General features: G+C 42.0%; 1 protein-coding gene across 2 annotated transcripts in view; it reads right to left on the bottom strand.

Annotated features, from left to right (window-relative positions):
- The window catches only part of SLC39A10 (solute carrier family 39 member 10), a 41646-nt gene that overhangs the window by 4641 nt on the left and 22605 nt on the right, over positions 1–14400 (bottom strand). For both annotated transcript variants that reach the window (XM_007426943.4, XM_088135695.1), the window contains exons 4-8: positions 9309–9478; positions 8412–8642; positions 4875–4995; positions 2607–2981; positions 1487–1567 (exon numbers count right to left, since the gene is read on the bottom strand). In XM_007426943.4, the coding sequence (XP_007427005.1) occupies positions 1487–1567; positions 2607–2981; positions 4875–4995; positions 8412–8642; positions 9309–9478 (978 nt within the window). The remainder of the gene's footprint in view (positions 1–1486; positions 1568–2606; positions 2982–4874; positions 4996–8411; positions 8643–9308; positions 9479–14400) is intronic.

The following is a 14400-nucleotide window of genomic DNA, read 5'->3' on the forward strand; positions in this document are numbered from 1 at the left end:
AGACTAGACTTGTATCTATGGTTACATCCACATGACAAGAAATTCAAAGTGCTGGTTTTCTAATTCACTTTAAGCAGAAATCCTGGTGGTTAATGCTGCTGCCTAGAAAATGGGCATGACAAGGAAGATTCCTGCTCGGAACGGAGAGAGGAGATTGTGACCTTTGAATTCCCCCAAAGGCTTAACCATTCTTAAGCATTCAGTAGTAGCCTAGCCATGTTATTCCTTTGTGTCTCTATATCAAAGTGCCTATCATCTATTGTTGTTAATCTGGTTGCTTTTATCCCAACATAGCAGTAATGATCTCCTGCATAAATGACTGGCTAGCAATTCAGCTGCTGTTGCCACTAAAGAAAACTATGATTATAAAGGATAAACCGCAGAAATAAATAGAGACTGAAAATCAAAGCAGCAATGCATAGGGGTAGAGTCAGCTGACATCCTTTAAGGCTGTAACATGATCAGGTGACCCTTTCCTGCAATCTCATAAAAGAATAGAACTGAACAAAACACTCTGTAACTGTGACTGGATTTGTGACAGTGAAAGAGAGAAAATGTGAAAACTGCTAGACAACAAAACACAGCATTCTCCTTGAAACGGCAAAGCTCATGGATGCAGAAGAACTTCTACCCTGCAGGGAAGGTGCTTTGGAGCTAAAACCAGAACAGCAGAAATGGTTTACACTGTGAGAGGGGGACAACAATACATTTCACTGAACAAAGATGCACACAGCTTGCGGACAGGATATAACGCCTATACAATGCAAGATTTGGACAGCTGCTGGGCGCAGTCTCCCTGAAGCGCTGTATAATCTATTCCTGCATTTAGTCCACTTAGCAGTAAGATCTTTCTCCATTTCAAGAGACTCCCGTTATCAAAAATATCACCCAAACCTAGCACGCACAGCAGCCTGTGAACTTTCACATATGAAAGTTTAGCAGGCTCTGGGTGTCTGTAGAAGCAGCTGTCAAGTCCATCGGCCACAGGCACCTGGGACCACCTCACAATATGTCTTTCAGCGCTTCTTTTACCTCCAGCAATGCTGCTTGGCTTCAAGCGAGTGGCCGCATGTGCCAGTGTGGAGAAGGAGGCCCGCCAGAGGTACCTGCAGTTTTAACTTCTGACATCTGCTAGTACAACAGCTTTATTATTACTGTGGTTGCTTCCCAGGGCCCATGTGATCTTTTCTTTCCCACACCTTTCTAAAATACCTCTGTGTACACAAGCACGCAGTACTTTTACTGACAGAGCAGTACTCATCTGTACTTGTGGCAGCCCAAATAATGATTTTTATTTTCATTGTTCCTTAGCTGAATCTGAAATGAGAGGGCCTAGCCTAGGAATGCAGCTGCACTAGCTATGTTGCTACAACCAAATATACTCTGGACATTGTGAGCTACATAAATAATCACATCTATTAAGAAAGAATTTTTGATTCGCAGACCAAAGAATAAAAGCACAGCTGACATCACATTAGCTGATTACCCAATTCATGAGGAAGTTCATGACAAAACACTGCTATGGATGTGCTAATTCCTCCTGTTAAGCCAGCACTGAAGGCAGCTCCTGGAGAGGAGAGGAGAGGAGAGGAGAGGGGTGGGGGTGGAGGACAGAACAAAAGAAAGTTTTAACTGGTTATCTTTTCAAAGCTATTTTTAAGCAAAACAGCAGAGATGAAAAAGAAAGCATTCTTGGCCAAAAGATTGTCAGGTTAACCACAGGAGTGATGGCTCAAATGCTCATGTTTTAACCCCAGATTATTGAAATGTTTCACGGATCTATATGCCAGGAAAAAAGAAGCTGCTCTGGAATTTGGGAGAACGGGCTATCTTTTATAGTAGATCTTGAGTGTCATCAATGGGGGACCTGTTCTTGTACCAGAGGGGAGCATGAAATGCAGAAAAGCTTTTGTCTGGAACCCAGAAGGTTCCATGGAACTGTTTCAGACCCACCTCAGTTCAGGAAAACTGAATGTAGAAAAACCTTTGGTTCAGGTTTTGGATAAAACAAAATTTTGAAACGAGTCAGATCTGCCCCCCTCCATCCCCATGAGCAGATCTCATTCAGGCATATTGCATTGCCCTGCCTCCTCCCCCTGATCTTCCCAGCAGGAAGACGTCAACATTTTCACTTTGGGATGCATCACAAAATGCCTTTATGAACCACCTTTGCTGGGCCAACAGGAGTGAAGCAGCTACTGCATGAAGACTTCAAGAGATTTACCAAGGCTACCTACAATTGAGGCAGGACACAGAACTCACAAAGAGAAGGTGGCATTTCTTAACACAATTATATTCCTTCCCATTCCCCATATGAACTAAGCAATAATTTGTGGGCACAAGGAATGACGTTCTCTGCTGCTTTGAACAAATATTCTAAGGCAGCAAGGATTGGGAGAGTGAGGAGCAAGGCTTCTTCTACTGAGGTGCTGCATAATCTGCTAAGAGCAATTCGAGAAAGAATCATACAGAGGCTTGTTTAGGGCTTGCATTCTTTTTCCTCCCTAAATCAAACACAGGCTATCTTATTCTTTTCTCACTGAAAGTTTACTTGTTGCAAAGAGCACCTCTTCCCATCCCATCCTCAAACCTTTTGCTTTGCTTACCAATGGCCAAACCGTCACTAAAATTGTGGATCCCGTCACCCATTATTACCATCCAGGCAATATTTGCTATTCCGGTGTCTTTTAAGTCTTTGCCCGAATGGCAGTGTCCGTGAGAGTGATGGGAATGTTTATGTGGCCAGAGGTGGTTGTGCTTCCTCGCTATGATTTTAACATCTCGATGATGGTTCCCATACTCCACATCTGAAAGATTGTTGCTCTGGATATTATGAGAGATGTCATTATGGGAGTGAAGCATACGATTTTCCTCCTCGGTAGTGGACAGGAAAGCCTTTGGCAGAGAGTCAAGCTGGCCATCCAGATCCGTTAATTCAGTTTCATTAAGTCGATCATCAGATAGCACCGAATCATCTGCTCCTGAAAAGGATGAGCCCAAGAAACATGTAAGTTAATGAGGGATGTCTAGGATGTATTTATTAGGACAGCAGTCCTGCCAATACCTAAATTAGCCATTCACAAGAAATGCTAAATGGAGATATTTTAGGTAGCAGTGTAGCCTTAGATATGAAAGTCATGTTGCCAATCTTGACTGCAATGTAGAACACTGTTTAACCCACAGCTACAAACAATTTACCAAGTTCAGCTATCATCCAGTATTGGCAATAAAGTCAGGTACATACATGGGGGGTGGGGGGAGAGAGAGAGGAAGAGAGAGAAATGAAGCCAAAAAACTTAATGCACATTAAGTAGAACATGCTAAAATATATTTAAAGTGTTTGCATGTAGATAGAGATGTGTACACATGAGAACACATGACATAAGAACATTTGTTCATACAGCAGGGCAGGTCAAAAACCTGTGTCTGTATGATGCTGCTTATGTATACGTTGAGGTGTTTCTGTTTATAACTGGTGCTCTAATTATGGGTACTCACACCACTGAGATCTATCTGGTACTTGCTTGGGAAGGACACTGAGCACATACTTTTCAAGGAAAGGTCCCAAATTCAATTCCTTATATCTGCAAGTAGGGCAAGGGGAAAAAACCACACCCAGAACCTTGGACAGCCATTGCCAACCAGTATAGACAGTACTAAAATCTGGGTTCAATAATTCATAAGTCTTCCATGGATGTATTACTGACAACTTTTATTAGGATTTGGACTTACATAACAGTACAAAAAAGCAGAACTCTAGTCCTGACAGAGCACATATTCTTTATGGAATTTAGAATTCACCAAAGTGGTGGCTTAGGAACTTAGCCTAAATAAATCTTGATCTCAGAAGACACAAACAAGGTGACGTCAATCAAAATGGTCTGACACCTTGCAAGCAAAGAAGTTAACACAACAGGACATTTGCTTTAACCCTGAACCATATTTTTCAAAGTGCACTGCAAAGCATGGCTTTACATCTTAGCTTCTAGTTAATTGTGATGGAATGGAATTATGAAGGCCAAGCTCAGGGAGATAAGCATTTTCTTAGCTCACCGGAACCGCGTGGGAGGAACAAAAGGATGAGACTGGCACCTCCCTGAGGAATTCACACTGTTGTGGCTGGAGGACTTTGGGAACTGGGGTTTTAGTCTGGGAAGATTCTTGCTAGAGGTTGTAGCTAATAAACATAGCTGCACTGAATTTGCATGGTCTCTTGGAGTTCCTTGGACTAGGCCTGACATCAATCTTCCCAGACTAAAACCCCAGTTCCCAAAGTCCTCCAGCCACAACAGTGTGAATTCCTCAGGGAGGTGCCAGTCTCATCCTTTTGTTCCTCCCACGCGGTTCCGGTGAGCTAAGAAAATGCTTATCTCCCTGAGCTTGGCCTTCATAATTCCATTCCATCACACTAATTGTTAACTAGGATTCAAGAATTCAGCAACAATGCATCACAAAAAAACCTTCCAAATTTGTAGGTGAGATCATCCAAATAAGAAGCCAGACCTGACAAGCTAGTTTATAATAAACCCCGTTGTTTTTAGAACTGCAAAAATCCATAAATTTGAGGAAAATTAATCAAGACTTTTATCAAAGCAGTGTCTTCCAAACATTATTTGGGCAACATTCAAAGAATATTCTCCAAAGCAGTATCTGCTCCAATATATATGCCATCCAAAAATGAAGACTTAAATTTGAATGGATTGGAGAACATGTTAAAATTTGTTGACATCTCCTTTATCAAATGACAGATCTAAATATCATTCATTAAAGCAGATGAGTAACTAAGTTGCTATTCCATATTAACAACTGATGTAAGATGCTGGGTTTGCACAAAGGCTGCAGGGACACTGGTGGCCTGGACATAAATAGGATACCTGCTAGTGGCTTGAGTTGAAGCCAGTCAGCATCAGGTCTGTTTAGTTTATGATCTGAAAGTTTCCTTCCAATTGGCGATTCATCAACCTTTTGCTTTTTCTTACACCATTTCTGTTTGGTCTGAAAGAGACAAAAAGACTTAAGCCCTTAGCGATGATTAACCTTTAAGGCAAAGGGAAAAGGCCCATTAGAACAACTGCCTGGAACAATACAGAGGAACACATTCCACTAAGCCTCTGAAACTGCTCAGCTTTAGAACCTTGTTGGAAGTTCATTCAGGCAATTAACAGAAACAGAGCAGTAGCATGAATGCATCTCTTTTCAACAGCAAAGTCTCCTTATTAAGAATGTTGTTACACCACTGGCCTATTTCACTTTTCATACTGCGTTATTTTGTTCAAATGTATTTCATTAATCTGTGCAATATCCTTTCAATGTGACTCTTGCTATATAGTGCAAAAGGATACTCCTTCATACGCTTAACCAGAGGGGTACTACTCCTGTACTTGACATACAACATGGTGGCTTATTATAGGTTATAAGAGACTTGCACATTCATATATCCATGATATCCAATGGTCTTTTCTTCTCCAGGGTCCCAGCCAAAATAGTCTGGGGAGAGGAGGACTCAATGTCTAGAAAATATATCCCTGGTTCGACTGGCTGGGGATAGTAATGGGAAGCTGGTATACAGAAGTGCCTTTTGAACTCACAGACCTGCATGCACCAAAGAGAGAGGGGGCACTGTCCCCTCTGCCCATTTTTAAAAATCAAGTAACCTGGTATTTCTCACCATATAGAAATACTTTTCCAGACACACAAAAGGGCTGCCCCTTTTTCCATTTTCAATGGGATACTGTTTTAGACAAGGTGACTATAAAAGGCTAAAGACAGATTAAAAAAAAAAATCCAACACTTAAAATGTGAACCCATCAACCTCTGAAAGAATACACAACAAATCTTATCAAAATGTTCAGGTACTTAGGAGTGATGAAGCATCTGGGATTGTTCCCCCAAGTTGTAGCCTAGAAGTGTGATTTTTAAAGGAGAACAACTTGTCTGTCTGTCTGTCTGTCTATCTATCAATCAATCAATCAATCAGTCAATCAATCAATCAATCGGACTTATTTGGCCGCCTATCTCATAAAATGACTCTAGGCGGCTCACAACAATCCATAAAACATAGCTAAAAACATACCCTTCCCCCCAGGCCCTGACCAAATATCCTCACAGCTCAACCCGCCATCTTAGCCCAATGCTTGGGGGGAAGAGCCAGATCTGCACAGCCCCCCAGAAGGCTAAAAGGGTAGGGATCCCTCTGATCTCTGGTGGGAGGCTGTTCCAAAGGACTGGGGCAGCCACCGAGAAGGCACACTTCTGAGGTTCCATCAGGTGAGAGAGGGGACCTGGAGTGTAGCCACTTTATCTAACCTAGTAGGATGGGCAGATAGTCTCAGGGAGAGGCAGTCCTGCAAATAACCTGGCCATGTGCCATGCAGGGCTTTAAAGTGATAACCAGCACCTTGAATTGTACCTGGAAAGCGACTGAAAGCCAGTGCAGCTCATGCAGCAGTGGTATTACTTGGGTGAACCGTGGGACACCCGAAACTGCACATGCCACTGCATTCTGGACCACTTGCAGCTTCCGGATGGTCTTCAAGGGCAGCCCCATATAGAGTGCATGCAGTAATCTAAACAGGAGGCAACTAAGGCATGGGTGACTGTGAGCAAGTCCTCCCAGTCCAGGAATGGACCAAGCTATTACTTCAAGAGCAAACTAATTTAAATCAGAACAGAAGTTCTGTCTTTAAGGAATTTTGCCAACATGTTGCAATACACATATAAAGCTAAATGGCCTTCAAGAGATCCTTCTATTCTTATACAATTTCTGACTGCAGCAATTAGGGTGTTTCAGTACAAGAATTAACTGGATGTAGGTAATGACTCTTCTTCTGCAAGACTCCCTATGTATCTGATAATCTACACTGCAACCCTTCACCCCAGGAGAACAAATCAAGTCTGTTTGGTTTATTCAACCTATGAGCTTCATCACAACCTAGAACTCCACGCTTGCTATATATGCTTCTAAACCAACATATCTGAAGACATATTATACTTTAAAAGCATTGCTGCTCTAGCAGTTCCTAGAAACGTCAAGACCAGAAAGAATAAGAGAAAGCAGGCATCCATTTTTGTGAAGATACTCGGCTTGACAATCAACTAGCTTTCGGCAGCCTAGCAAACAGATCACTAGACTAGGGCCCAAGTGAAGACTTAATTGGCTGTATTTTTTATTTGACAACTTTTCAAACCTCTCACTCTTCCAGATAACTAGATGTAGACTTTAGAGGGCTGAGTATGTCCTCTGAAAGAGATGCTCTGAATACCTAAAGCAGATGCATATTTTTTCCAGGCTCTGGAAGCTGCTCCCAGCCATCTCTGTGTATTGATTGACATATAGTAGGGCTGTGTAGAGATCTGGATGCGAAGGGCAAAATATGATGTGGAACATGCAAGGGTGCATTTACAGTACTTTTCAAGAGCATCTTAAGCCAGATGCATCTTTTCCAAAATCACACAGCTGTAGAGGACAATTATGTACAGGTAGTCCTAGCTTAATGATGGCAATTGGGACAGCCAACTCTGTCGCTAAGAACAACATCACGTGCCCATACCGACTTACGACAGCAGTTGCAGCAGTCCCAGTTGCTGTCATTAGGCGAATCCTGCACAGTCACAGTGTCCCATGATCATGTGATTGCCATTTGCGACCTTCTGCTGGCTCCTCCATTGACTTTGCTTGTCGGAAGCTGGCAGTAAAGGTTGTAAATGGTGATCAGGTGACCACAGGATGCTGGGATGTCATAACTGGAAGCCGGTTGCCAAGCACCCAAATCACAATCATGTGACTGTGGGGACACTATGATGGGCGCAATTACAAGGACCCGTCATCATAAGTTCCCCTTGTTCAGCACCGTTGTAACTTTGAATGATTGCTGAACAAGTGGTCGTCCAATGAGAACTACCTGTACAAGCCCAGGAAAAAACACTGCTGACTTTAAGTGCTCCCAAGAAATATTACAGGTGCACCCATGTATATAGATTGATAGGATAAAATCTTATTTTAGTGAGCACAATTGGGACTGGCAATTCAATCGCTAAGTGAAACCTACTGTGCTTATGATCTTACTTCAGCTTTCCTTTGCTTTACAGACCCAGTCGCAGTTACTTTTTCATCACTGTTGTAACTGTGCATGGTCGCTAAATGAGGCAGTCACTAAACAAGGACTACCTGCATTCTGAATCAGATTTCAGTGTTTGAATCTAGATCTCTGCCCAACCCTCCAATATATATTAGCTGCCTTTTGGGATCAAGCAAAATTGAGGGATGGAGGTATAATACAGAAAAAGTTTGGCAGGTCCCTGTCAGATGAATGCAGTAAGAACTCACTGACAGTTCTGTAGAATCTATACTTAAGAACATATTCCTCCCACTCCATTTTCTTTCTTAGAAAGTAGGATTTGTCAAAACATACCCTTTGTTTCTTGTAGTGCTTGTACATTCGTATGCAGTGTTCAATAATGAACAAAAGGTAAATCCCCCCAAGGGCCACAAGTCCTTTTAGTACAGCATCATACTCTTCTAGGAAGTTCTGAACCGATCCTCCATGCTCATGGGAATGGCTGTGCAGATGCTGGTGCTCATGCTGGTGCAGATGCTGGTGCTCTTGGCCCTCATGGTGACTGTGATTGTGGACTCCTTGGGACTAATGGAAGGAAAGAGAAGAAGATATTACACATTGAACATTTCCCAGTGAAAAGACAAATCCAAATGGTGTGAAATGCTGTGCTTCTCAGCTAGAAAGCAGTGTCATGTTTATCCCGCAAAGCAAGCATGCCAAAGATCAAATTGGTTCTGTTTTCAGCAATGGCCAGTCAGATGATTCCTGACAGTTCAAAATGAGTTCATAAGCAAAGCTGTTCTTTGCAATACAAAGCATTCTTGGACCATATATGCTGATTCCAAATAAATCCTGGATAAATGATTTTGTGATGCTGCGTATGGACTCCCTATTGTGAAGTCTTGAGATCTACTCATTAACAGATCCACTCACAGATTTTGAGACAGCAAGACAGAATTATTAATTCAACTGCTTATTTGTTCAATCTTGCTTAACTTTTTCCAAATGTAGGAGGCTCAAACTTGGTTCTCACTGACTGGGCCATGTCCCCTATTTGTAAAATAGGTATAGGTCCTACCCAGGCCTTCTGTTCATAACATTTTTCCAACATTTCAAAAAGAAGTAGTGAGATACACAAAACCTGACCTCTGCTTATAGGCATTATTTTCTGTCTATCTAACCATCTGTGGTGAAGCACAGATGCTTCACAAGTAAAGGAAACCATAAGCACTATAATGAAACTGAACGTACATGTGGCAGCAGATGAAGTAGCGCGTCTCCGCTCATGGTTCCTACAGCAAGAGCAACCAGGAAGGTGAGGAGGAATTTGAAACATCCCTGATTAATTATAGGAATCAAGATCACACCTAGCAAGGACAACAAGCTAATGACTGTGATAGAAATGATGCCACAAATCCAGGCTGTGAAAGGAAAAGGAAAAACATGAATTAGAAACATAATAAATCAATAAATTATAAACCAAATATCAAAACAAACCCATTATTATTCAAAGGAAACCTGCTCAGCTAAAATGTAAGGTAGTCTTTGACTTACGACCACAATTGGAACTGGAATTTCTGTTGCTAAGCGATACAGTTGTAAAGTAAGACGTCATGTGACCACATCGCTTAGCGATGACACTCCCAGCATTCCCACTGCTGTCATTAAACAAATTCCACTGGTCGTTATCTGAGGACCCACCTCAATCCAAGTCATTCCGGGCTTAGTCCCTCCCAGCCTTGAGCCTCAATAAGGTAAGGGACTACCTCCAACTCCCCCTACCCCATCTCCCCCCCATCTCTGCCCTTTTGGCTGCCCTGAACCCTGCTTTGCAGGGGTAGCAAGCAGCCCCAGAACTGCATGGCTCTGGGGCTGCTTGGCCCTCCTTCCCCCTTCGCTTGCTTGCACCAGCGCCTTCCTTCCCTTGCTCTCACATACCAGTGCCCTCCTTCCACCTTCGCTCGCTTGCACGCACCTCCTTTGTGCTGCTGGCTGTTCATGAGGCTTTCTCCTTCCTCCTGCAAAGTCTTCTTCCTGCAAAGCCTCAGAGCCACAGCACACGCAAAGGGAGAAGGACGACACTGGTGCATGCGAGTGAGCGAAGGGGGAAAAGGGCCCTGGTACATGCGAGTGAGCAGATGGAAGAAGGGTGCGAGCGGACGGAAGAAGGGCGCGTTGTGAGTGACTGAAGGGGGAAGCAGGGCGCTGGTGCACGCGAGTGAACGGAAGGCACTGGTGTGTGCAAGTGGTGGAGAGCACTGGTCCATGGACAGCACTGGTCCAAGTGAAAGGGGAAAGAGGGCGCGGTGCGAGCGAAGGGGGAAGGTGGATGCAGTGTGTGTGCACCAGTAGGGAGAAAGGAGGGTGCAATGCGTGAGAATGAAGAAAAGCCGAAAGGCCGGGGTGGATGGGGGAGACTTACCCAGGGTTTACCTGAGTAACTTGCACCCTCCTCTGCCGGCTTCTCCATTGACTTTGCTTCCCAGAAGCAAAACCAACGGGGAAGCCAGCAGGGAAGGTTGCAAATGGTGTTCACGTGATTGTGCGGTGCTTGGCAACCAGTCATAAGTCCGAATGGGTTGTCAAGTGCCCAGATCGCTATCACATGACTGCGGGGGTGCCGCAACGGCAGTAACTTCAGAGACCAGTTGTAAGTCCATTGTTTCAGCACCTTCATAATTTTGAACGGTCGCTGAATGAATGGTTGTAACTCGAAGACTACCTGTATCTATTATAAATATTTGAATAAAACACAAACCGTTATGACTTATGTACTTTTCTAACAAATGCAGGTTATATGACAAGATTTTTTTTCTTATAACTATATGAGTTAGTTAGTCTCTTAGGTTAAACTATAATTTTATTATAATACTGGATAGATTTAATTTCACCTAAATGAGTTCATCAGAGTTCATTCCAATACTGTAAAGCTAATAAGCCAGCAACGTTCACTGATTAGTGAGATCTATGTATTTTCACTGTTTTCACTTACTTACCTACTAAGAACTTTGGGGTTTCTAGTACTGTACTGAAATTTCCAAGCAAAGGGTGCCTTCTGGTATAGCAAACGTATACTTTATGTTGTCAAATTTGCAAAACTCTCCTAGTTATAAATTGTGCCTCTTGAAATAATGACAGTGCAACCCTTCTGCTTTGCAGAATACATTTCTCTTACATGTTAGCTCTCCCCAGAAAAAGTGTAAGTACATTTATGAAATTCATCAAAATGACATGCTCAACACAAGCATTCTTGCTGGAGGAAGGAAAGGGATGGAAAGAGAAAGCCAAGTGGAAGACAGGTCTTATAGAATTATTTATGGTGCAGGCATGGATCACAGGGTGCTTCTGCCAAATATTACATGCCCCAGTGGTGTTCTCACTTTGGAGAATGAACTACATATGTGATCCTACATGTTACAGAGAAAAAACACATAAAGGAAAAGGGCTTAGCAATGCCATTTGATTCCATGTAATGTGCAGTTCAAATCCAAGTTTAGGCACCAGCCTAAATATGTTTGGTTGTCTTCAAAACTGCTTTCCTGGGGTGAGAAAAGGAGGTTGCCTCACAAAAGCTGAACAGCGGGAAAGGGGAACCTTCTTAATACGTCTGAAGTGTAACCTTCCACTTAGAGGAGTTCCTGCTGCGCGAGGCCTTTTCCTCCTAGAAAACATGGGGAATGCTGGCCTGGGTCTTTTAAGGATTCAGTCATATATGTTTATGAATACAGTTGGCATCTCAATTTAACTAAATCTTCCAAGGCCAATTCTGCAATTGCTAAGGGTACTGTTTGTTGAACAGTAACACAAACATTAAGAGTAGAATGTAAATACAGCCTTATAAAGCACCTTTGAATCAAATCCACTTATATCCAGCAAGTTTACATTTATATATATTGGGAAAAACAAATAGCCTGGAAAAGAATGATGGAGGAAAGAGGGGGAGGGGGATGGCAACAGAAGACAAAAGCAGAGACTAATGGAAAGAGGACAGAGATGATGAAGCAGGAATATTAACAAAGGCTAGAAAAAACTTTGTATCAAGAAAAACTGATGTGATATCTACACAAATGACAACAGAAGGGATACTGTGCTAGCACAGACTTTTCCAACTTGGAGCCCTTCAGATGTGTTGACTGACAGCTCCCATCATCCCTAGCCAGTAAGATCAATGGTCACACTGGCTGGAAATTCTGGGGCTGAAAGGTCCATATGCCTGAAGGGCATCAGGTTACTAGGGCTTTGTAACTTTGTTTTTAAACTAGCAGAACAGAACAATTAAAAAAAAATAATTAGAAAACTGGAAGACTGCTGTATCACAGAAAATTTTCTGAAGTTCAGAAGTGAGAAAACAGCTTCCTGATTACAGTGGACATAGGCCACTCATACAAAGTGAAGATTATTTTATTTCTGCTCAGATACACTAGCTACCTTAAAATAAAGTGCCTCTGATTTTTTTCCCCAAGGTCTTTGAGATTACTTATTCATCAATTCCTCCCTCATCATCTAGTTAGAAAAAAAAGTTCTTTCAAAAAGAAGCATTCATCTGTGCAAACTTTCTAATTAGCTTGGTTTAAAGACGTATACAAGTTAACAGGTTTTCTGGGTATATGTATGTTTTTTTTAAACATACACAAAGTCACTTTCAACATTTTAATTGACAGAAAATGCTTAGCAGCCTTTCCATAAACTCTCCTGGCAATTAAACTAGGGTCAAATCAGACTAAGACAAGACTACCCAGAGAAAAGAACTATTTGCTAACAAATGCAGTGTAAAGATTATTTAGTGTTATGAATCCTTGAATAAAGTTAGCAAGAGAGGAGCTGCTGTGTCACTACGGGAGATTTATACACAACACGTTACATTTTCTTAATGACGCTGCAGTCATTAAAAATAATTACCAGGGCATTATTTCTGACAATTATTAATATATATCCACACATACCCATTTGGTGCTTTATTTCTGACAATGCTAATAAACATCTGCGAAACTAATCAACATTCATTATTAGCAACCCTATTACTTTCAAAAGAAGGGCAATCCTCTCCAAGCTTTTTTTTCCCTATGACTGCAACATTTGTGCCAGCTTTAAAACAAAATGCTATTATTCATCATTTGACAGTTTCATGGGAATCTATGAATACCTATATGGAGAAAGGCCTGAGAATAAAATGCCCCTTTAAAAATCCAACAGTGCTTTAACTTCCCCATTACCAAGCAACCTATCTATCACATTTCAAGCATCCGTTGCACATAAGTTGCACCCCCAGCGTCTCTGGGCTTTCCTTGGACTGGGGTCTTCCTGAGCTGTCAAAAAATGCCAGTGTTTCATTTCCCTTTGAGTATACAATGGACAGGCCACACTGCAGTTGTTACAACTTTGTTTTTAGAGGCTTACCAAGTTCCCATGGCCACAACTGAGTGGAGAGATTCACCTCTCCTTTGAACCTCTTCCTGATTCTACAGGGTTAAAATAATGGGATTATCCTTAAGAAGAGAGCTTTCTACTGAACAGCATGGGTACACCCAACACCTTGCCCATTTTTTTATTTTCTTAAGAATAATCCCCCTTGTAGCAAATAAGGCTCCAAACATTTTGGGCCAATGGGCATATCTGGAATTTTGAGAGCATGACATACAGGTGGCCAATCAGAAAGCACGCCCAGGAGCGAAAGTGGAGGGTGTTCTCTGCATTCCCATCTAACCTCCCAGGATGTTCTTTTTGAACTCAGCTTATTTCTCTTTCTTCCTTTTCTGGAGAAAGATTTTCAAGCACTATATTGGACTGCAACTCCTGATCACTGTTATTTTCTAGGAATGCCTCCGGGCTACAAGCAGGGCTCAAAGCATTATTGGACACAAAAATAATATACAAGGCTGAAGTTTTGCTTTTCAGCATGCCAGATTTCCATTTAAATGTTTTCAATTAGAATAATCTTTAAAAAAAAAAAAAAGCAAGTACAATAAAATGGAGAATGGAGCTTTCAGCCTCAACAAAAATATTTGCCTGGTGTTATCTCAACTAAGATATGATCCCATAAAACTACTCTTTACCTCTTCTGCAGAGTGTGTGCTACATAGGTTCATCATGAGTGGTTTTTACTAGGCCCATACAAAGCAAAATAAACATGCAGTTGCACGGAGGAAATCTTATTTGTGTAGCAAAGCCACTGGTCATTTCGAAGTAGCTGCCTCAGGCAGACATTTAAATACAGAAATCCCATATACATTAGGAAGAGCCTCAGCTCAAGTTTTGACATATGGTTGATGCTGTACAAAAGGCTGCACTATAATTATACTTATTTACAATAGGGAATACTCTGAATGACTCTGCAAACAGACAA

This window comes from Python bivittatus, unplaced genomic scaffold (genome assembly GCF_059951505.1).
Source record: "Python bivittatus isolate LINGU-HERP-01145 unplaced genomic scaffold, Pbiv_v1 ctg000200_np1212, whole genome shotgun sequence".
Taxonomy (NCBI): domain Eukaryota; kingdom Metazoa; phylum Chordata; class Lepidosauria; order Squamata; family Pythonidae; genus Python; species Python bivittatus.